General features: G+C 51.6%; 4 protein-coding genes across 4 annotated transcripts; 3 read left to right on the forward strand and 1 right to left on the reverse strand.

Moving 5' to 3' along the window:
* Positions 1 to 1,314: 1,314 nt before the first annotated feature.
* On the forward strand, positions 1,315 to 3,748 carry LOC113146842. The gene is given in 5 exon segments (XM_026335394.1): positions 1,315 to 1,480; positions 1,621 to 1,802; positions 1,900 to 2,366; positions 2,469 to 2,573; positions 3,568 to 3,748. Coding segments are annotated over 5 exon segments (1,101 nt in total).
* Positions 3,749 to 5,921: 2,173 nt separating this feature from the next.
* Positions 5,922 to 8,470, forward strand: LOC34617491 (tRNA (adenine(58)-N(1))-methyltransferase catalytic subunit TRMT61A). The gene is made up of 7 exons (XM_026335396.1): positions 5,922 to 6,173; positions 6,373 to 6,465; positions 6,567 to 6,636; positions 6,887 to 6,989; positions 7,247 to 7,445; positions 7,598 to 7,682; positions 8,040 to 8,470. Exons 1-7 carry the CDS (start codon positions 5,922 to 5,924, stop codon positions 8,468 to 8,470), a joined length of 1,233 nt encoding a protein of 410 aa, XP_026191181.1.
* Positions 8,471 to 9,925: 1,455 nt separating this feature from the next.
* On the reverse strand, positions 9,926 to 14,524 carry LOC34617490 (iron-sulfur clusters transporter ATM1, mitochondrial). Its single transcript, XM_026335397.1, has 10 exons — positions 13,639 to 14,524; positions 13,339 to 13,454; positions 13,122 to 13,196; positions 12,722 to 12,902; positions 12,127 to 12,392; positions 11,435 to 11,898; positions 10,859 to 10,961; positions 10,433 to 10,642; positions 10,110 to 10,286; positions 9,926 to 9,964 (listed from the first exon to the last, which is right to left on the reverse strand). Exons 1-10 carry the CDS (start codon positions 14,522 to 14,524, stop codon positions 9,926 to 9,928), a joined length of 2,517 nt encoding a protein of 838 aa, XP_026191182.1.
* Positions 14,525 to 18,702: 4,178 nt separating this feature from the next.
* On the forward strand, positions 18,703 to 19,849 carry LOC34617488. The gene is made up of 3 exons (XM_026335411.1): positions 18,703 to 18,831; positions 19,234 to 19,440; positions 19,589 to 19,849. The coding sequence occupies exons 1-3, from the start codon at positions 18,703 to 18,705 to the stop codon at positions 19,847 to 19,849; spliced, it is 597 nt and encodes a 198-aa protein (XP_026191196.1).
* The last annotated feature ends 843 nt before the right edge of the window (positions 19,850 to 20,692 follow it).

The following is a 20,692-nucleotide window of genomic DNA, read 5'->3' on the forward strand; positions in this document are numbered from 1 at the left end:
CACAACTACTCTTCAGCGCCCAATTCAGCTGGAATATATTCATTTTGTCGGCGACTACTTCGTCCTGGGGAAACATATTTGGGTTAAAGGCCTTCCTATGTTATGGCTGTTTAAAACACTACTTCAACGGATTTTACTTGAAGTCGCCATAGTATCTAGTCACATGTGTACTGCCCGTCCCTACATTGTGAGCATCGTTGAGTCGTCCGGATCTGAGCAGCGAGAAACGTGCCTTAACATTATGCAGCATATTGCTGGGATATCTTATCCAACGACTCTGTAGAGGCGCCAAGCTTTACCTAGGCATTTCAGTATTGCAGAGTAACATCAAGTTTATGGAACATCATGAATTCCCTTACTTACTTGTCGGTTGTATTTTCTGCTTGTTTCACTGCGTGATAATCCCCGTATACACAGAATCATATCTGTGGATTTGGGCCTAGTTTCAAAGCGCAGCTGGGTAAGGATCCTCGTAGCGCTCAGACGGTGCAACAACTCACTGTCTAGCCGGCACTTTCCCCGCATGCCAGATTCCTATGTGGTAATGACAAGGAGCAGAGAGGAGCTACTAGAACAGAAGTCTGCTAACGGGAAGAGGGACAACAGGAGTGCGATTTGCTGCACCTTAAATCCACTAAGGGTAATCGCAGCTAGTTACATGCCGCATTTGGCTCACACGCTAACAGCATTGAGCCTTATTGCACTAATCTGGCACCACTGTGCAGTAAGTAAGTTGTACTAAGATAGAACCAAAGTTTCCAACTCTTTTCCAATTCTTACTTAAATGTGAATCTGGTAGTAGAGCGTGCCTGTTGTGTAGCTCCGCCTGCTCCAGCTACGGGTTCTGCTCGCAACACAAAGCATCCTCTTGCTCATTCGATCCAGCGAGATGTAATAAAGACCATGAATAAGGTACAAAGGTTATTCCTATCTTGTCATACGGCAAAGGGTATAGAAATGCGCCCCAGCTGGCTTAAGTTCGGCACTGAGGCTCTATTACGACCCTTCGTTGTGCGTGGTCGTGCACTAAATCTTGAAATTCACACTCCGTGCCTTCCAAGCACACGTGTACAGCTTATAACAAACTTATCTAAGAAATATTTGTCTTCATCTTACAACTGCCACACAAGAAATGTATTCAAACAACGCCATGAGCCGCCTCGGTGGCCCCACATGGCAAGTGGGCCATGTGTGCAGGCTCTCGTGTAGATCCTGGCAATTCAGGCGACTTTGCAGCCATTGCCTCTTTATGGAATCAATTCACAGGGTTTCGTGCTAGCAGTTGTTGCACATTTCTGCTTGCATTAGTCCAAGATGGTGCCGATCAAGTCCCTCTCTGCCAGCAGCGCCTCAATGCTGCTCCTGGCCAGCGCAAGCCTGCAGCTGCAAAACTGCGCTGTAGAATCTGCGCCATATTCAGTAGCATTTGGTACTCCTTTACCCTTAAGTTCAGGTGGTGTTTTGCCTATGAATAGAGGGGGTTGTTCGTTTTGAATTTACTCCTAGGGGCTAAGCAGGTTTCAAGATCTCGTAGAACAACCGGTACTGAGGTACATTGTATTGCGTGCCAGGTATTCTCGAGTTGAGACGCTTGCTTGAATGATTCGCTTTGACTTGATATTTGTTGGATCGTATGATTTTGGGCAGGCATGGAAGGTGCTTGCTTGGACGAGATCAACAACGCCCGCTTGGCAGCTGGACTAAATGGCTTTACACAGGCAGCCGAAAGCGACTTACAAAGTCGCCTGCCAGATAATACATATATTGACACCTGGGAGCCTGTATGCGAAGCTTTGCTTCGAGTGAGCTCTTCTGACCGCCACTTCATTACTGTCGCTTAGCACATTGACACCGCTGCACATCAGAAATGTGTTGCGGCCTCCTTCCTGCGTGTTTCAGACTGGCACAAAAACAGTTCACTCTGCACGTACAAGCATTTCAAGGTTCAAAGAAGGCTCATATGCATTTGCGTTTCAAAGTTCCCCCGACCCCGATTGCAGTGTCATTGTGAAGAAGTGGAAGTCTGCACACTCTAACTTCAGTGGCCGCCCCCCGACGAGGAGCGCTAACCCTGAGCTATACAAGAAGCAAGCCAATGTTTCGTTTGTGGCCTTGTATAATCCTGCACCCGATGCCACTGCAGACTGCCGAACCGTCATCTGCACTGAAACTAACCCGCTGAGCAGTGCGGTGCCGCTAGAGGGACAACCACTTGTCCGCGTATTTTCTACAGAGGAAGACGAAGAACAAGAAGAAGTAGTGCCTGAAGAAAAAGATGCAGGGGAAATTACTGAAAGGAAGGGCTACGCGCTGCTGTGCATGACGACGCCTGATGCATTGGCCAATGACGATGCTCCCCCATTTACGTAAGCTGATCCTGCAATGTTCTGCCTGCTCTTGGCATTCCATTGCATCCTGATGAGTTTGTGGTGGATTACACTCTGTTTGTGATGGCAAATGATGTGCAGGGAGTCTAAATGGAGCAAGATCACTACGTCCATCTTGAATTCCTCATCGGTCACACTTCCGAGTCTTCTGGTTCTTGCCACGGCAGCGATTGACTTTGCTTTAGTGTAATGTCTTATGAAAGCACCGATCATGTTGGATATATACACTATACTACAGGTTTCCCCATGCAGTACTAAATGCACCTGCTTAGGGGGCTTTATTGCACACTCCAGCTGTCTAGAAGTGCACTGTATCATAACCGCTCTTTATATTGCTGTACCACCTGACTGCTTTCATTCAGCATAGGGAGCGGACATGCAGCTTATTCCACCCTATGTACCACTACGTTCTTTTTGAGTGATAGTCCTACATGAGACACGAAAGTTGGACCCTGACTGGAATACCTGGTGCATGCTTGTCGAAAAATGGAAAGCATCAAGAGGGGATATCCACAGAATGTGGCCCTCTCGTAGAGGCGTGTCTGTATATGTATGGGGCAGGAAGCAACGATTTGTGTTAGCTGCAAGTGTTTTGGCAGCTACGTCAGCACATTCATTGGCCAGGAAACGATATGGAAGGAACATGTGCAATCGCCTTCTTCAAGGTGCCTTCTGCAGATAGACCTCGAAGATCTGCAAAGACTGTGCTCAGTACGTTCAACGACTTGATTTGTATATTTGCTTTAGTGTTGACAGCATTTACTGATGAGTCATCTGCATGAAAGTTCGTGCTCTCCTAAGCATAGTTACCCTTTGCAATGTTTTGAACAACATTGTTTCCCCTATCAAAGGAGCTGCTCTGCCAACATAGTTGGGCCTTTAACTAATGCATGTACACACTATTTACAATCTTGATCTTACTTTCCTTAGATATCAGGTTGTATCTATTGGGCAGAGCTGCTCGCTGCACTGCGGTGGTGCACCATGCCTGCGTTATTAACTAAAGCCTCAACCGTATGCCTGTAGCTTTTGGCACTCACTATGGCACAGATTTTTTGACATGCATCCAACGCTGCAATTCAGGCTTAAGCATTGACTCAAATATTTTTTCTGCCCCTAATTGCTTAGTGTCTTGTACCTGGTAGTGGACCCTCAATTCTTAAGGGCGTGAAAATCTTAGTGTGCCTGTGTGGCACACCAAGGTATCTGCGTTTCCGCACTTCAAAGGGTCTCCAGACGTCGACGACATGTGCCCATTCGAGGATGGTGGTGGAAAGGAACACACTAGCGGGACGGCGCGAGAAGGGGAGAAGGTGCAGTCCATCCCTGGAAACTGGCACAAAGCGGGGGCCGCAACTTAGCTACAAAGTTGTGGATAGGCGCAGCATGCACCTAGCGGTGAAATACAATCGAAAAATATCGTTGATGTTCGTGTACACACGTGCCTGCCACAAGCTGGAACGTTGCTAAGTAGTTTTGTCCTCTAATCGCACTACTTTGATGAGAACTCTCTCAAACCGTACTGTAAGTGCTGAAACGAAATTCGACTACGAGCCTCTTCATAGCACCGTATCTGGGCATGGAAGCATTGAGCTTATATCCAGTTTTCCGGAATATTAGGAGCCCAGTGATGTCCCTGCAGACGGACCAGTTGCCGTGCCATGTCACATTTCACAAGGTTATTGGCTGCCTGACCTCATCGATATCTGGGGGCATAAAAGCGGTGAGACGAAATGCCCTGAGAAATCAATCAAGTACAATCACTTGCGGCAACAAACACGGTACTTTGTTTCCTGAAGGACAGTTGGATGCACCTCTACGGTGATGTTATCGACACTGAGATTTGCGTGCATGCGTGCTCCTAATACTTGCACTGTTAATATCATACCTGCTTCCAGATTCCCCTGGTGTATAGCTTGTTGTGTGCAGATCTGTACACACAGATATTATAGGTGGCGATATGAAGTATTTTGAAGGCTGTCAACGGAATGGTGGTGTTACCTTGGTATGCTGCACGTAACACTAGGATGTGAATTATGCAGGCTATACCGACCTCTGGTGTGAAAGAATCACTGCTTCCAGCATGCATCTCAAAGTACTACAAACACTTTGTGCTTGTTCAGATGTATTTATTGGTTGCTACACAAGTTAAGAGCGCTCCGAAAGAAGGCAGATACCTCAATCCCCATGGCTGCTAACTTTGTGCCTGGGTGAAGCGAGGTTTCGCAGAAACCAAATGGGATACGTTTCACCCCAAGCCGCCGTGAAGTCGAATCTCGGGAGCTCATGCAGTTATAATGCACCAGCTTCAATAATCAAAACAGCAGTAAAGTATGTGTCTAGCCTGTGGTGTAGGGAACATCCTAGTATTTTACAAGCGTACTTTTATTCCCCAAGCATGTCACACTGACTAAAAGCAAACGCTTTACCTCATCGAGTTGACTGAATTTCCACCAAGTGGATGACTAGTAAAAGTTTTGCTTCTACAAATGCTGCTCTAAGAAGGCATATCTGCTGATAACGCTGGTGCTGAGCATGTAAACACGGCAACTTTCAATCGATGTACTTTTTCAGTGTCTCTTCCCAGTTTGCACCGCGTCGGAAAGTACCCAGCCACATGGATTGCATACGTTACACGCGTTTACAATCGCCAATCCACCGCCACAGGACCCATACTTGACTGTTACCGGTTGAAAAATACCAATGCTGCAGAAGATCTTCACTGTTTGGGGCACGACGAGGCCAACAAGACGCTTGAATTATCTTGCAGAGGCTAGGTGCCTTCGCCCAAGACAAAATTAAAGACCGAAGAGGAGAATAATTCCAGCACAATGAACACCGCAGCCTCTCTGCCCAGAGTGGGTTTTTGATCAACAGTTGTGCTAAGGTTTTAGAGTCTGGTTATCCAGGATAGTTTCGGCCCAACCCTCTCAGATGCATAGTTGCTATTGAGCAATAGGGTGCTAAGAGCTTATAAATTCGCGAGTCCCCATAGAAACAGAGGATATTTTCTATGTTGCTCAGCTGACGGGTGCATCAAGGGTCACATCAAACCTGCACGAGATCAGCGTTTATTCCAAAATTCCGGAACTGCAGATCAACGAGGGGTGAGAACATCACATGATATCGAAAAAAGCCCCATGTGTATTTGCCCGTGACTTGGAGACTCCGGTTTTACCACTGAAAAACACGTGCGTGCTGCTCTCGAGAGGGCCACCTGTGGGGCAAACGCCCTCTTCAAAGCTATCCAAGGAGTTCGAGGTAAATGCAGGACAGAAAAACTTGAGGAACTACTTTGCGCCCAGATTCATTACGCGCTTTCCCTCATTCTTCAATTCTGGTAGCACAACGGGCAAAAACAACTAGCCCGGGGTGCGAGGGGCCCTCCTTCCACACCACTGCACCGTTGAGGCTCTGAGCCTTGTAGTACAGCTTTCTCGGCCCATTTCGAAGGTTTAGGATTACTTCAATTGGCTTCCTGACCCTGGCTAATGCGGATACTTTAGAGCAGAAGGCGCGAAGTGTGTCCGTACCATGGGTGAGGCCGACGCTGTTAAAGGAATCCTCCCATCATCCGGTTGTTCGGGGGCTGATATCGTGGCGTACAAGATACAAAAGCAGCACCATGACCAAGCTGCAGATTACCCGAAAGAAGGAGATATGGTGATCCTCTATGGATCAAGAGATAATATCTTTTCCTGTGTACTCAAACAAGGTGGTGTTTGCCAAACACGGTTCGGCAACTTCGCCCATGGCGATATTTCCAAGACACCAATAGGGCACAAGGTGAGGAGGCTAACATTGACATCCAGTCAGGCACCTCCAGAAAGCACTACCCTTGCTGACGTTGGAGCTTGGAAATTTGGCCGAGCACATTACTGCAGGTCGATGCTTGGCGCACTATCCACGCACTTTTTGGACTCCGTCATGTAATGTGGCTGTCCAAAGGAATATCTTGAATGGGTATGCTCTGTGGGATGCTTAGGTGTACGACAAGCACAATGGCAAGTGGCTGGTGGTCCTGCGTCCAACTCCCGACCTGCATACTCTGGCCCTCCGACACCGAACACAAATCATTGTGAGCATGTGCCTCTTCCCTACACTTTACTTCCTTCTTTTATACATTTAGGTGTGTTTGGCAAGTCTAGGATCAAGAGCTCGGTGTGTGTTTATGCGCAGTATCACGCGGACATCTCGTTGATTCTGAGCCTCCTACACGTCCGGCCCGGGAAAACTATTATTGAAGCGGGTATCGCTCTTGCACTGCTCAGCATAGTAATGTGCATGTTGCCATTGTAGTTGCCGCTGAGGCTTGTGCCGCTGTGCTTTCTCCCCGTGCCGTTGGCCGTTTGCGTCTGCCTCTCTAGATCTGCCCCAGAAGCCCAGTAGTTACAGAGGGGCCTCAGTGCACCAATCCAGTGCTTTCGTGTGCATCTAGACTAACCTCAAGACATACTGCTCACGCAAAAGTGTGGATTTGTTGCTTCCTTTTAATGCAGGAACTGGTTCGGGGTCTCTCTCGTTTTCTCTGGCGGCAGCGCTGCGGCCTGGAGGTCGTTTGTTCACTTTTGAATTCCACGAAAAAAGGTGGCAGGAGGCAAGGTAAGGAGTTTGAAATAATGCTTGCATAGGCGCTTAGCTTTTGATCAAACCAATACTGCAGCGCCTCATGCTCTCCTCACAGGGAGCTCATTGATTTCACCTCACATAGGCAATGAATTCGCTTACTGCTCATCTTATGCTCTTTGCCGTCATTTCTACAGTGTCCATATACACCTGCTGTCATTCATGTGCTCATGATAAATAGTGCATCCGTCGGGAAAAGTGCTGGTACGCGCATTTAAGGGCTTTGTCATCAGGACGGAATTCAAGCTTCTTGGTATTTCCGATGAGGTTGCATCTTTTCACCGTGACGTCTGTACCGAAGGATTTTGCACGCAAACACCGGTAGCAGCAGAGGAAGGAGGGAAGCTCCCAGCTCCGTGTTCGGCTGACGGTGTGCTCCTTGACCTCCCTTCTCCATGGCTGGCGGTAAAATACGCAAATAAGGTCCTCAAGGTCAGCTGTGCCTGCCTCCCATGTGGATATCCTTCTGTCAGGAGACACGCTAGCCGGACTTGCTTTGTTGAAAAGCTAGTCTGAGGAATAGGTCTTTGTATAAACATTTGAAAATATCGGTCTGGTTTTTGTGTTTGGAATGCCTGTTACAGGGTGGAGGCCGCTTAGTGACGTTCTCCCCTTGTGTAGAGCAGCTGCATAGAACCCTTGCTGCTGCGCAGGAGCTTGGCTTTCAGGGTACGCTCCTCCTCATTCAGCTGCAGAAGGACTTAAGACAGCGCAGACACGAGCGTTGTTTGTATGTTGTGCATTTCCTTGGCCTCTGATAAGGTCTGCCAACGTTAGATTTGAAGCGTTCTTCCCGTCTATCCCATGCAGACTCAAGGGGACTGTGAGCGCCGCAGCGGGCAGTCACCATGAAATAATCGTTTTCGCCCCGTCCTCTGCATAGCTGGCAACAGATTCACTGCTTCCCCCGAAGAGCGTTGCCACGTTGCTTCCGGCATGCCACGTGGGCCAAGTGGTGGCCATGTTTGTAACCCGATTTGTTGTATTGGATAGCTGTGCTGCGGGCTGTGCCTCTTTCGTCTACAGACTTCCAGGCCTTTGAAGTTCTTGCCAAACCATGGGGAGCCTGCGTCTCCCGCGCTACCCATGAGCAGCCACGGAAGCAAGAGAAAAAGAGGAAGAGAGATGCATCCGCTGAAGCACGCCGCCAGGCAGAGAGTGATGATGAAGCGCAGGTGACACAAGAGAACCAGCAGCCTCAGGGTAGCTCATTCCCTGTCCTTCTATCTCATTTCTTGCAGCAGCCTCTTCCACATTCCCTTAGTGGAAGTACTGTGCCTGCAGCTGCAGCAGGTGCCAGTTCAGTAGCCGCTGCATCAGCAGCGGGAAACGTTTCCCTTGAAGATGCGCTTCGCGTCAGTAGCTATCATTATCAATTGCCTATGAAAGGGCACACGGGATATGTGGCCGTCTGTATCAGGCCCAGCGAGGATGAATCGTTGCAGCCACTTCCATGAAACGATGTGATAGCACGTTGGTCTCAATTTTGTGTATTTTGGCTTTCTCTGCTTTCGAGTCTACAATCAGACTCTTGTAGGCTCGCCAGTACTTCTAGCTTCTGTAATAATAGTGCTCGCTAAAAAAGACAAGGAGAGGTTTTGCAGCACTTCGACATACTGCTTGGGGTTTAGTGGTTTTGGCTCTACAAGGGCTCTGACAAAGAAACAGCCTAGGCACGGCATTCACTGAGGAAAAAATCGTTGAACTGGTGGCAAAAACGATGCCTAAGTATCTTGAGCGGGGCTTTACGATTCCATGTAAACAGCAATTACGTCGGGTAGTTAGTCCCAACCACCCAGACATAGGTGCACCTCTCTGCAGGCACATGTGAGTATGCACATGCGCCGTAACGTGAAGTACCGTGCAAACCGCCAGCGGCCGCGCGTGTGGGCCTGCTCATAATACGATGCCTCTTTGGAAAGAAGCATTGAAAGGCCGTTTGAGGCCACGAGCACCTATCTTATCAGTCTACTCCTGAGCTCGCATAGATATGTACTTTCGTGTGATGAGTTGTAGATTTGCAAGAACTCATGCTAAAAGAGGCTTTCCAAAGGTCTAGTTTGCGCTCTTGCGTTGAAAGTCTTTGGCACGAATGGTTTTCATAACCGTTCCATTGAGAATGACCTACTAGTGTCGTTTTTTGCTGCAATGCTGAGCTTTACTTGCTACATTACACAGAGAAAACCAGGAAGCAAATTTCCCTGTTGGTTTGCTCGTTTGTTCACCTAGCTTATATGTAGGGTACAATTAGCTCAACACGAAACTGCTCAATGCTGTGTGTGTGTGTGTTATATGCTGTGTGCATCTAGCTGTGATGCCCGAAGTGCTTTGGGAGTATATTTACGCGACTCCTAGGTGTCCATCTCCCCTTTTGTCTGGAACCCTGATGTGCACGAGCTGTGCGATTTATTATACTTGCCGGCGCGCCGTTAGAATTCGCTATGAGCCCTTAGACATTAGCAGTTTTCCGATAGAAAGACACCCTCTAGTTCCCTTAGTTTGCGCCTGAATACTATTTTGCTGTAGGGTGCTTTGCATAGTTTTTGATCACTAATGGGGTTCCTGATCGGCACGTGTCACACGGCATAGTGGGAGCACAGGCTTTAAGCCGGGAATATATGCAAGCGAACCCTGTTCGGCGCTTCTCTAGTCTTTTGGTCACAGTGATGCAGGTTTTTGCCCGCTGCACAGCCTAGAAGCGGATCAATCGGGGTGTACAATATAGGAATAATGGCTGGATCACTGAACTTCGCCCTTTCCAGCATAAGGGGGGCACTGCATATGACGGAATGATCGCGAAAGCCGCTGCTCCCTTTCTCTTGACGATAGGAGCCAACCCAGGTACACCCTTTGCTCTGCGAGGCTAGGCGCTTGCCCACAAGTGGGCAGGGTACACAGGTGATGGGTCTGAGCTAGTAGCGACCAGAGGCCTCTGGCGTTTGACCTTCCCGCTGCAACAAGAGCACATTCAGAAAATGCTCCAATAAACCCCGGATACGCGATACGGGCAACGTCTCTGAGGCTTGTATGTTGGTCTGCAACCCCTCACAGGGCCGCTTTCCCTTCGCACGTTGCCAAAACGGCATCGAGACTGACCTGTCTGTTCCACATAGAAGCATACAGCCCGTTAGGCTTTCTCAGAAGGCCCCCATGTGTTCCGATTTCTGCAACCCGGCCTCCATAAAGTACAGCTATTGTGTCTGCCCCCGCAACAGTGGAGAGGCGATGAGCGATGACCAGCGTGGTGCGGCCATGAGATACCGCACGTAGAGCCTGCAAGTAAAAAAGAGCAAACCACGAGGATACCGAATACAGCGCTTGCATGAAGAACAAACCAGCCTCCAAGGTAGGGGTAGAGCGAGACAGAAGGCCTGCTGCAGAAAAATTTGCGTTCCTAGGAAGGAGGACGAGTGTCGCACTTTCAGTATTTTGTGCTCCGTGTGCGTATCCAACGCGCTGGTCGCTTCGTCAAACAAGACGATTTCTGGATTCCGCAGGAGGCAACGCGCGATTCCTACGCGCTGCTTCTCTCCTCCGCTAAGGCGCAAACCTCGATCACCAACAGGCGTGTCCAGACCAGCGGGCAGCGACTCCACCAGATCTGTGAGCTCGGCTAGCCGGATGGCCTCCTGTGCGCAGAACCACCAAGCAGGCGCAGGGGATCAAACGGTGGCTTGTCTGTGCGACGCTGCAGGGCATTCTGTCTTGGGAGATTGCCAGAAGATATGGCTGATTACGAACAGTGGCGACTCAAGTAGACTTTGCTGGGTATACATTCAGCTACGGTTGCCGCATGCAGAAATGGTTGCAAAGGCACCATGCAGCTGACAAGGTGAAGGCTTCACCTTGACTTGTTCGTCCGTCGCATGCGGACTACCGTAGCGAAGATTGAAGTCAAGGGACTCGTTAAAGAGCGCTACATCTTGGGGGACCACGCCAATGTGCCGCCTGCATGTTCCGGCAAAAATGTAGCAGTCATTCACCCCACACCTCTGGAGTCCCTCCTCACGCAACCACACTCTAGAATTACATCACCACACCCTAGAATTACATTGACAGTCGCGAAATTTGCAAGGCTTGGCTCGAGCTGAGCTTTCCATGGAGTCTGCCCCTAACGTGCAAAGACTGTACATTAAGGTGCGCATGAGGTTCACGCGACAAGCCCCTCCCAGGAATGCGCCTTGCATGCCCTTGGGATTTTGCCAGCTACCCAGCGAAACGCAGGAAAGCACGACTCTCTTCTTTTCTGGTGACGAGGAATTGCTGTCCTAAGCTTCTAGTCATAGGAGACTGTTCTTCCGCTTGCTAGTATGACGCAAACTGCTAGTGGCCCCCTACCCTTGGCTACAAAGAGCGTCCCGCGTTCTGCCCCTGCGAGGGTGCCCACTGCGTTTTCCAGCGGACCCTAAGAACCCACCCACCTAAAAGACATCATGGGAAGCGTCTTCAGGTCTTGTCCATCTATGGATACAACGCCGCGAAGAGGGTCAGCGAGGCGATACAAGAGGCGAATCAAGGTCGTCTTGCCAGAGCCTGATTCTCCCACCAGTGCCACCCGCCTGCCAGCAGGAACTTCAAGAGAAAAGCCGTTCAGAACCAGCTTGCCTGAGGCTGGCGCGGAGAGAGACGTGGGGCTCTCTGCGGAAGGCTGCTGGGATTTCTGACCACGCTGCAGCAGCATTCGATCGAGGGGCTGAGAGGGAGGATACGCGAACGTGACGTCCTTGAATTCTACAGAGCCGCCGCGCAGTTGAAAAACCACAGGATTTGGAGGGTCTCGTACGATTGGCTGCAGCTGCAGAAGTTCCTGCAGCTTTTCCAAGTCGATCGTGTTTAGTGTGAGTTCTCTGTAAGCGGTGCCAATGAAGTTCAGGGGAATCGCCAGCTGCAACAGACACCGCGTTCTCATGGACTCTTGACGCAAGTACATGCGAAAAGGCAACAGGACCAGCCGCGGCAGCCGCGCTTTCGTAGACTATGCAGCACAAACCGGTACATTCTAAACAGCGAAAGACGCATCTCTGCGTTCGCGAGTGAAACTGCCGCTGTAGCGGCATGTCTGTAAGGCTACTGAGTGCGAACCGCCTTTTCTCTCCACAGCCTATCAGCTCACCTGCATGAGCAGTGTGCTCACAAGGACGATTTGACCAACTGGCGCTAAGCCGGCAGCCACGAGATTCGCAGTGTGCACAAGGGCTAAGGCGAGGCCGCTGGTGAAGATGAACTGCTGACCGAAGTTGAGGAAGGCAAGAGACTCGTTGACTTTCGCCGTCTGCTGTTCTATTTGGGATTGCACTGCGCCGAAGCGATGTGCCTCGTGCGCCTCGGCAGTGAAGTACCTCACGGCCTCTGCATTCGCCAGAGAGTCTACCAAAAGCCCTGAAACAAATTCCGACACGAAGACACGTGCAGAGGGGGGCAGCCGGTGTGGACAACCCTTTGCCAGTGCTAGCTTGGAAGAAAGCCTTCCCGAGTGCAAAGATGCGCTGTACGGTTAAAAAGGCCTCAGACAGCAAAAAAGCGAGCAGCGGCGCATCCCGTCACAGCCTTTTGAGGTGAGGCATCGCACAGGAGCCGCCGCGCCGAAAGACGAGGAGGAAGGAGGGGCAAAGAGCCTTGGAAGGAGTCACATGCCGCTATTTGTGCAATCCATGCAGGGGGAGAGGGGAGGGAGAGGGGAGATTATTTTTGGAGCCGTGAAGAGATACCCGCACTAAGGCTCTCGAGGCGGTTCATCTCGCGTCTCAGCTTAGCTCGCTTTGTCGTGATAACAGCTGTAAAAGCCCAGTAGGCGGAAATTGTCGCTATGGCAGTGGCTGCCACTGTCCAGCCTACTCGCAGCTTCAGCAACGCCAAGACCATCAGGAACTCGAGGGTTGTTGGTACCACCTGCGATTTAATCAGAAGGCTGTAGAGGCACAAGTGGGGTCAACACGGACTGCAGCTTCTCCGACAGCCGGCAAGCGGCACGAGCGCGAGGAAGCGGCACATGCAGCATCGCCACAAGCACTATCGCTCCCCTGGTGCTGCTGCTGCCTTTTGCACACACACACACATACATCCCCCAGTGCTCTCGAGAGGTGTCTGTACCAGCCAGCTGAGGCCTACCTGAAACAGGAGAACGTTTAGCAGCATCGAGATGGCACGAGTTCCTCGTGTCAGCACCGAAGTCAGCTCCCCAATCTGTCACGCGCATCCGCAGACGCACAAGGCTCGCCTGCCGAGCGGGTGGTCATACAAGTAGAGTTGCAGTGCCAGAAAGCAGGTGTCGAGACAGCAGAGACGGAGTGCAGAATCGGACAGGACAGCAGCCCCCCAACAGTACCTTGTTAATGTTGGTGAACGAAGTGGAATGCATGTGAGAAAAAGCAACGGCCGCCAACTCGCAGGAAGCCCGCTGCGCGACGCGGGCGAAAAGAGCGGTGCGCAACTCGGTGAAGGCTGCATGCATTCAAATACAGGCACACCAGCCGCCATAAGCCCCATGAGCGAGACACGAAAGGCATTTTCGCCCGAACTGTATGTCTACGGGAGCGTTAAAATATCGGCCGTGAAAAAAGTTGATCGCCCACGAACACGTCGAGCAGCGCCTTCCAGTATCCATCCACCATTGGGTAGCGCTTACCTGAGGCCCCTAGTCTCGCAAGGGGATAGCTAATTACCAAGCCCACGGGAAGGGCAGGATGTAATAAGAGGGCCCCATACGCAGTTGCCCCCGCTGCTGCTGCTGCTCCTCCTGCTGCTGCTGCTGCTCCTCCTGCTGCTGCTGCTCCTGCCGCTGCTGCTGCCCCGCCTGCGATTTCTGCCATCCCTTCTCCAGCAGCCACGGTAAAGTGATCAACAAGACCTGCCAGCGCCACTGGAGCCGCGATGGTAAGGCACTTCGCTGCTAAAAGAGATGCGAGTGCAGCGGCCACACGCACCCGCAGCGAACGGCTCACTGGCCACACTCCTGCTGCAAGAAACCTCCACAGAGGAGCCGCCCGTACAGAAGCGCCGTCCATCCCGAAGGCTTTCATGAACTCAGACGAGCTGCGATTGGCTTCGTTAGGTGGGCTGGAGTGGGCAGTCCCGGTACTGCCAAGGCCTCCGTTTAGGCCAGTCGACTCCCTCTGAGTTGCTGCACTTTCTGCGCTTCTCCTTGCCTCTGTGAAAGAGGCTTGGCTGGGAGGCACAGCCAAGCGCTGCCTGCATCTCGGAGTTGGGGGGAGGGCAGCACAAGGGCTCGATAGAATCCTGGAACTCGACTGGACAAAGAGGCAACGCGTGAGGCTCTCCGTGCGGGTGGAAGGGGCGAATCTGCGCGAAAGGCTGCTAGAAGCAGCTGCGCAACGAGAAAGCGCGTGCCAGGGTGCCCGTGCGCTGCTCGCAGTAACAGGAGAAGGCACAGGGCCTGCTGCCCCAAAGGCGGCATGGGATCGCCACGCGTGCGCCCCTCCGTCAGGCAGGCGGTGCATGCGCTTGGGGGAGAGCTCGAACACCAACCGGGAAACACCCGTCATCAGCGTCATCTTCGAGCGGGAAGTGTTCCTGAAATACGCCAGAGCCGTCTGGGCCCCCTACGAAATAGGGGCCCCCCCTTCATGAGCCGCGCCGTGAGGTGCCATGAGACGATAAAATATCTGCATACATCTTAAGAAGGTTTTCTTAGCGCCCTTGACGCTCTTGAACGCCTATGTTCTCTCGTCCTGCTCAGGACAAGCAAACACCGCCTTGCACATGAATCTGGAGGCTCCCCCGGGAAAAAAGGTGGCTCTATTCGGTCTTGAATCAAGCTTATAATGTAGAATTCGTGTTCCAGCGTGCACAGACTGAAATGCATGCCGAAAGATGGACAGGAATTGAACTCGAAACCGTCGAGTTGGCTGCACTGCTTTGGGGGGGCCCCGGGGGCCCTTCTAACCGCCGCACTCGGGGGCTGAGCCTTCCACCTAAGATCGAAGGCTCGGTTGCAGCGCATCTAATTTCAGATGAAGCATTTAATGGGCAATGCTGCGGCCGGAAAAAACAACGGGCCCTATCTGGCGTAAGAGCCAGCACGGCCGCTGTGTTAGCCGCGGCAGCGCTACACCGCACTGCCTCTATTCTGTTCGCTCGAGTGTGCTTCGAGGAGGTATTGCAAGCCCCTACCTGGCTGAAACGGGATTGTTCGATGGAGAAACGTCCCAGGAGTGCACAGCAGATGAGCTTCTCTCTTGAAGTTCATCGTTCTAGTGTTAGAAGGAGGAGCTAAAGCGGGTGACTCTGCCTGAAAGGCAAGGGTTGTTTCGAGGCTCTTTCAGGTACACACTTTGGGAGTGCTTGGGTCAGCGCTTTGGGTAGAGCGCTCGATGAACAGCGATAGGAAGATTTCGGGGGTGGCCCTGTCCGTTTAACATAAGGGCACGGCACACCTAGTACTACACACTTCTTATTCGATTCCGTTGCCCTCGTTCAGGCTAAGCTTCAGAATGAACCAGTACCGGACAAAGATAAGAACGTTTCTTTGGGGTTAGCCGCGTGGTTAGTTCCTTGTCTCACGTAGGAGGCGCTACGAGAGGCACTGCAATGCAGTGAAGAATGCTGGGCCGTTCCTTTTTTTCGAGAGCCCAGTAAACACACTTTGACCATCCATTTGGTCCTACATGCAAGGATGGCATACAGGGGGAGACGCGAATGGAAACACTCTCCGCTTGAGTCTGCAGAGCCCTGTGTACAATGACAGCGGCTGTACTTTTGTGCGGGAAACGGCAGAGGCACGCGCGAGCTGCTGGGAAAGTTATCTCACGTGGTGCCCCGGGGAGAAGCCCTATCCTCGGACCGCTTCTGCGCTCTATAGAAAATGCACGCAGACGTCATCTGCAGCGGCATGCACCTGTCTGTTCTAAGCGGATTGTGGAGGGAAGATGGAATCACTAAGGTCTTCCACATGCCTCCTGCCGGTGGGATGTCGAAGCACACCAGCTTGCGGAAGATCCGAATGCCAACTCCACGATAAAGCGCTTGAGGGTCAGAACCTTAACTGCATTCATGGGTGGCCATACGTTGCTTAGTTGGCTTCACGAAGGCAGCCATGCACCTCCTTCCTTCCAACGTAACGCTCAATCTTAGGTCCCCGCAGGACGATACCTCACACCACGCTCAATACAAACTAGTGTGTTCTCGAGTGTATGCAAGAAATGCTCCCGCCTTCGCGTGCTCTCGCCCCCATCAAAGTTTCGCCATGCGAAGAGAGTGCCAACCAGGGTGCAGCTACTCGCACCCTGGTTGGCACTCGGAGCATATACAGCTAGTTGTACATCGCGTCTAGTGCACACGCATAAAGCACTGCGCTTTCATACATTGAGCTACGTCTATCCTGAAATAATTCCAATACACGACCGGGCAAACTAGTTATTCAATTCTCCACTGATTCATTATTAAATAGAACTACTGCAGTACAAAGCGTTTAGGTGCAGCCTAGCCCGCTACATACTAGAGCCCGCTGCTCTTTGTCTCCTGTGTCACAGTTCAAAGCCCCTTGTTCACCACGGGAACCGACCGGGGAGCAGGAGAGAGCCTCTCAAGTGGATTTCACCTGGCTCCCTTCACACCGTCTAGAAGTCTGAAACAACGGCGAGCGGAGAAGCAGAAGACCTCCCGTTCAAGGTGCTTTCCCCCATTCGTGGAGCTGCATGTCAGTGCAGGGTTAGCCTCGGGGTATAACAGTATGGCCAGAAGAGACCTTCAGATGCATCACTCCGTAACTTAGCTCACCCCTAGATCCTTTTGCAACCTTTGAATAACAGCGACGCTAGTGTCTCCCCAGAAGGCTCACCCACTAACGGCTGGAAACGCAAGACTCCCGTCGCAGCAAGAGGCCGCCATGCCTGTAGAGGCTCTTCAGCTAGCTATTTGGAGGTGGCAGAGTCCCTCCTTTAAAATGCAGAGCTTGGGAACATACAGAGCCTCAAAGATACCCGCAAACCCATAGAAACCCTAATATGCGACCAATGGACGCCATGGAACAGACCCTTCATTCGCAGCTCCATTGGGTGGAATCGTCATCCAGCTGCACCAACAGCACGAAAAGCATTAATACTGAACGAGAAGAGCCCTATTGGCATTCAAAGGTTCACCAAGTCCGCTATTCGTTACTGCACCCGTCGAGTGCCTGTCCACCCCTTCCCCCCCCTAGATCCCTCAAGGGAATGACTGTGCATAAAAGACGGGGTACCGCTTCCTCCCTTCCCCCCCTCTCGAGGCATGCAGGGTGGCCGAGCCGTCAGTATTCCTTGTTGATAACAAGGGGCTTGTCGGAGAACATCGTGGGGGTGTCTATCTTGAGTAAACAGCAGATTCCAATGAAGCTTCCAAAGAATAGGACCAACAGCACCAGTAATTGAGCCAAAAGATCCTGAGGAGGGGAGGGCACGCAACGCATACACACTGATGAACCGCCCCCCTTCCAGTCCCCCACACACCAACACCCTTCATGACAAGCTCCGGTCCTACCTACCCCATTACACCCCCCAAATCAACCCGGTTCGCCCGCCACCAGCGGCAACAGGAAGAGTTCAAAGACGCCTCCTCCTCCTCTGTGGCTTGAAGGAGACGCGGATTTAGCAAAAGGGATGGCTGGCCCTCAAACAGCTCCACACCATGTAGGAAACACCACAGCAACCTACACGAGAGCAGGAACAGCTCTAACTGCAACGAAACCTGCCCCAGAGACGTGAGGGTTGCAGCCTCACGAGATGTATAGCACCAGCAGGTAGAGCAGCAATCCGGAAGCAGAAGACTGGATACTTACTGCGGTGACATAGTTGAATGGAGTTTCTTTCTTCTGCTCCTCAGCGTTTACAACTGAGGCAACTGCAAGAAACAGCAGCACCACGTGCAGAGCCAGCGTGGTCAGCCCTCTGGGAAGCCCCATGGTGTTTGCGTTCGTTTCCTGCGATTCTTCGAAAACCAATGAGTAAAACTTGCTGGGATATGTGTGAGTGGACGAAAAAGGTGCCGAGGTACGGGCACAGCCGGAGAGCCAGCTGTGCTGTTGCACGCCCCTCTGGGTGTTGCTGGATTCTAGCTCTGTTCCCTCTCTGTAATTTTGTTGTTGAAGAATGTTATTAATTGCATCCTCTCGCGTAGATTTCATTGGAGATGCAGACGGTACAGCACCCTAAGAGCATTGGATGTGCCCGCTGGTACAAAGCCACGTGGGACTGCATGCGCCCGCTCACACAGGAAAATTCCCGTGTTTCCCCTTTATGCTGCGATACCACACCAAATTAATGTGTATTGCTTCTCCAGGGGTCTTTACACGGCCATCAGGAGAAGTTTCGCCTTCTTTTGGCTCATGGCGAAAGTCTATTCAGACAGCCAGAGTAGAAGGAAGCCGCACTTTTTATTCCGCTCTCAGTTAATAAGACACTCGGAATTGTTAACGAACAAGCATCTCTCGAATTAGCGAGGAAGAGTCGTAACCGGCGCGGCCAAGAACTCCCAAGTGTCTTAGAGGGCTGCTCCTGAAAAGCCTTGTGGTTTCTTCCTGCTGGGTCTCCTGTGTGGCACGGCTGTGGAGGATCCTGGCGCCAATGATGCAGAGGAAGCTTCTTATGGACGTACAAAGGGATTCCTGAGGGATACCTCCCGTTGCAGCTCCCCCTGGCTTGAGTGTGCCACAGTTTTAAGGGGTTGTGGGTGTGGAGTGCGAGCAAGCAGTAGTGCAATGTGTGAACGTGGAGTCTGGCAGCTGCAGCAGGTCCTTCTGCGCTACAGCGAAACGGGTTATAGTAGCAGTGGAGTGCGGTTCTATCTGAAGCATTTGCTTCCGAGTTGGGAGCAGAGGAATCCCCAGGTGCGCCCTTGTTTGTACACGATCTGCCCAGTATCCCGCCTCACTGCAGAAGCGCTTATCCACCATTGCGGTTCTTTTCCTATGTAGGTGGGGATGCATACGCGTATACATGTGCAGGCTCCTGCGCAGTTGTGCCCCTCTGTTTGACGTCCCAATAGGAATCACGCTTTTCAAAGTAGTATTTCTAGAGTATACAGATGTTTTGTGGAGAAACATTTGGATAGGGGTATCTGTGAAGTCCTTCTTTATGAAATCCACCTGCTGCCCCTAAAGATCCAGCCGCATCCATTAATGTATGTATGGAATAACTGGTGCTGGGGAGCTCGCAGTCCTGGTTGTACGCCTCTACTTGCAGCACCCCTTATATTTATGCGGCGTTCTCTTGCGCACTTTTGTGTTCAGGTCAAGGTGCTGGTACAACATGACAAGTATGCCCAGCCCCAAGCAACCTTCGTCTTTGCTTCAGGCGCACAAGCAGACGCCCCCCTGGCCAACTTGCAGCCGCGGCAGTTAGAGGAACTCCTACAACTGCATCGAGACAGTGCAGGCCCCAACCACTTTCTGAAACACGGGGGACCGAAGGTGTGGACAGAGAGACGCTCGATTCAGGTAATGCTTCCGGGGCTCAGGCAAGGGCGAAAATCCGACGTTTGTTTCCATCAGCCCGAAACCCCTGCTAGAATTGAGGCATGCACAGCGCCTCATGCGATTTCTTTTGCGTGTTCTTGTGGTATCCTTCCTTTTTCCTTTTCTACAGGGTCTATGGCGTCCGTCACTCCCCTCACAGCTGTTGGCACTACGGTGGTTCAGACGCTCGCGCCCACCCCTCAGGCTCCCCAAGTACTCCGCCGAGGGCCTCCGGCTGTCTATACAGGCCATCCGGGGTGAGGGCCGATGGGGCTCTGAACGGGAGTTCCCAAAGGGTTGGGATCAACTAGCCCTCAAGTATGCCCACTGTAACCCTCTAATGCTGAACCCCGTGCCACCCGAGCCACAGCAGCAGCCGCAACAGCAGTAGTTGAAGTGCGCAGCAGCCCACTGGCTGCTGCACAGTCTGCAGAATCCCAGGGGTTTACTGCGCCGTCTTCATTTTACTCCCTTACTTTTTTTGCCCATGAAATTTCTTTGCTAGCTTTCAGTGCACCCACAGGCTGAATGGCTTAAAATGTGGGCACTTCGGGAACGGAAGCCCGAAAGTTCAAACTGTCTGTACACGCAAAGAACACACAGCTCTCGCGAGGTTCTTTCCCTACCGCTGTTGCCACTACAGAATAAGTAGATTACCCTTATTTCGTAGGAAAATTATCTAAGACCAATTAGATGTATAGTGGACCCAGGCCACGAGTTCGGGATCCGCTGTAAATTCAGGGGGTTCGGTTCCAGAGCGACCGACGATGAATTATTTTTCTTCCGCTTGGTTCTCTGCAGCAGTTCTCTAGATGTGATGATATAATGGGCAAGTCACTAGCCATGCAGTTTTCTTCTTGTGCTTCTCACAACAACTGCAAAAGCTAGGGCCCTTTGGCCCCCTGTCCTCGTCTTCTATCCACCGAGGGCTTTCCTTCTCTCGCCTTGAGTTATTCTTCGGTTGAAAGGCGCCCTCAAGCGCAGTACTCTTCGATGGCGTAGCCCACTTTACGCTGGCTCAAGCCGACAACGTAACTGAGTTGCTGCTGTAGCAACAGGAGCACCAGTGGGGAGGGCCGTCAGTATATATGCACATTACTCAGGAGAGCGAGAAGGTGCAGTAGCTGGTTACTTGTAACCAACCTCTAGCTGCTGTCCCCTATTCCCTCCCTACGTGCATGTATTTTCCATATATCCCGTGTGCAGAATCAAAAAATGCACCTTGAACAGCGAC

Source organism: Cyclospora cayetanensis, unplaced genomic scaffold, assembly GCF_002999335.1.
Source record: "Cyclospora cayetanensis isolate NF1_C8 unplaced genomic scaffold, CcayRef3 CcayRef3_contig_68, whole genome shotgun sequence".
NCBI classification, from domain to species: Eukaryota; Apicomplexa; class Conoidasida; order Eucoccidiorida; family Eimeriidae; genus Cyclospora; species Cyclospora cayetanensis.

What these genes read in the sequence shown, in the direction of transcription:
- LOC34617491 (XM_026335396.1), top strand. Translation starts at nt 5,922, where the DNA reads ATGGGTGAGGCCGACGCTGTTAAAGGAATCCTCCCATCATCCGGTTGT. An exon ending in AGACACCAATAGGGCACAAG is followed by an intron (nt 6,174 to 6,372) that starts GTGAGGAGGCTA and finishes TGGGATGCTTAG; the next exon opens with GTGTACGACAAGCACAATGG. An exon ending in AAAAGGTGGCAGGAGGCAAG is followed by an intron (nt 6,990 to 7,246) that starts GTAAGGAGTTTG and finishes CTTTGTCATCAG; the next exon opens with GACGGAATTCAAGCTTCTTG.
- LOC34617490 (XM_026335397.1), bottom strand. Translation starts at nt 14,524, where the DNA reads ATGACGCTGATGACGGGTGTTTCCCGGTTGGTGTTCGAGCTCTCCCCC. An exon ending in TGCGAGACTAGGGGCCTCAG is followed by an intron (nt 13,455 to 13,638) that starts GTAAGCGCTACC and finishes GAATGCATGCAG; the next exon opens with CCTTCACCGAGTTGCGCACC. An exon ending in TGAGCACACTGCTCATGCAG is followed by an intron (nt 11,899 to 12,126) that starts GTGAGCTGATAG and finishes TGTCTGTTGCAG; the next exon opens with CTGGCGATTCCCCTGAACTT.
- LOC34617488 (XM_026335411.1), top strand. Translation starts at nt 18,703, where the DNA reads ATGTGTGAACGTGGAGTCTGGCAGCTGCAGCAGGTCCTTCTGCGCTAC. An exon ending in GGGAGCAGAGGAATCCCCAG is followed by an intron (nt 18,832 to 19,233) that starts GTGCGCCCTTGT and finishes TTTTGTGTTCAG; the next exon opens with GTCAAGGTGCTGGTACAACA. An exon ending in CAGAGAGACGCTCGATTCAG is followed by an intron (nt 19,441 to 19,588) that starts GTAATGCTTCCG and finishes CCTTTTCTACAG; the next exon opens with GGTCTATGGCGTCCGTCACT.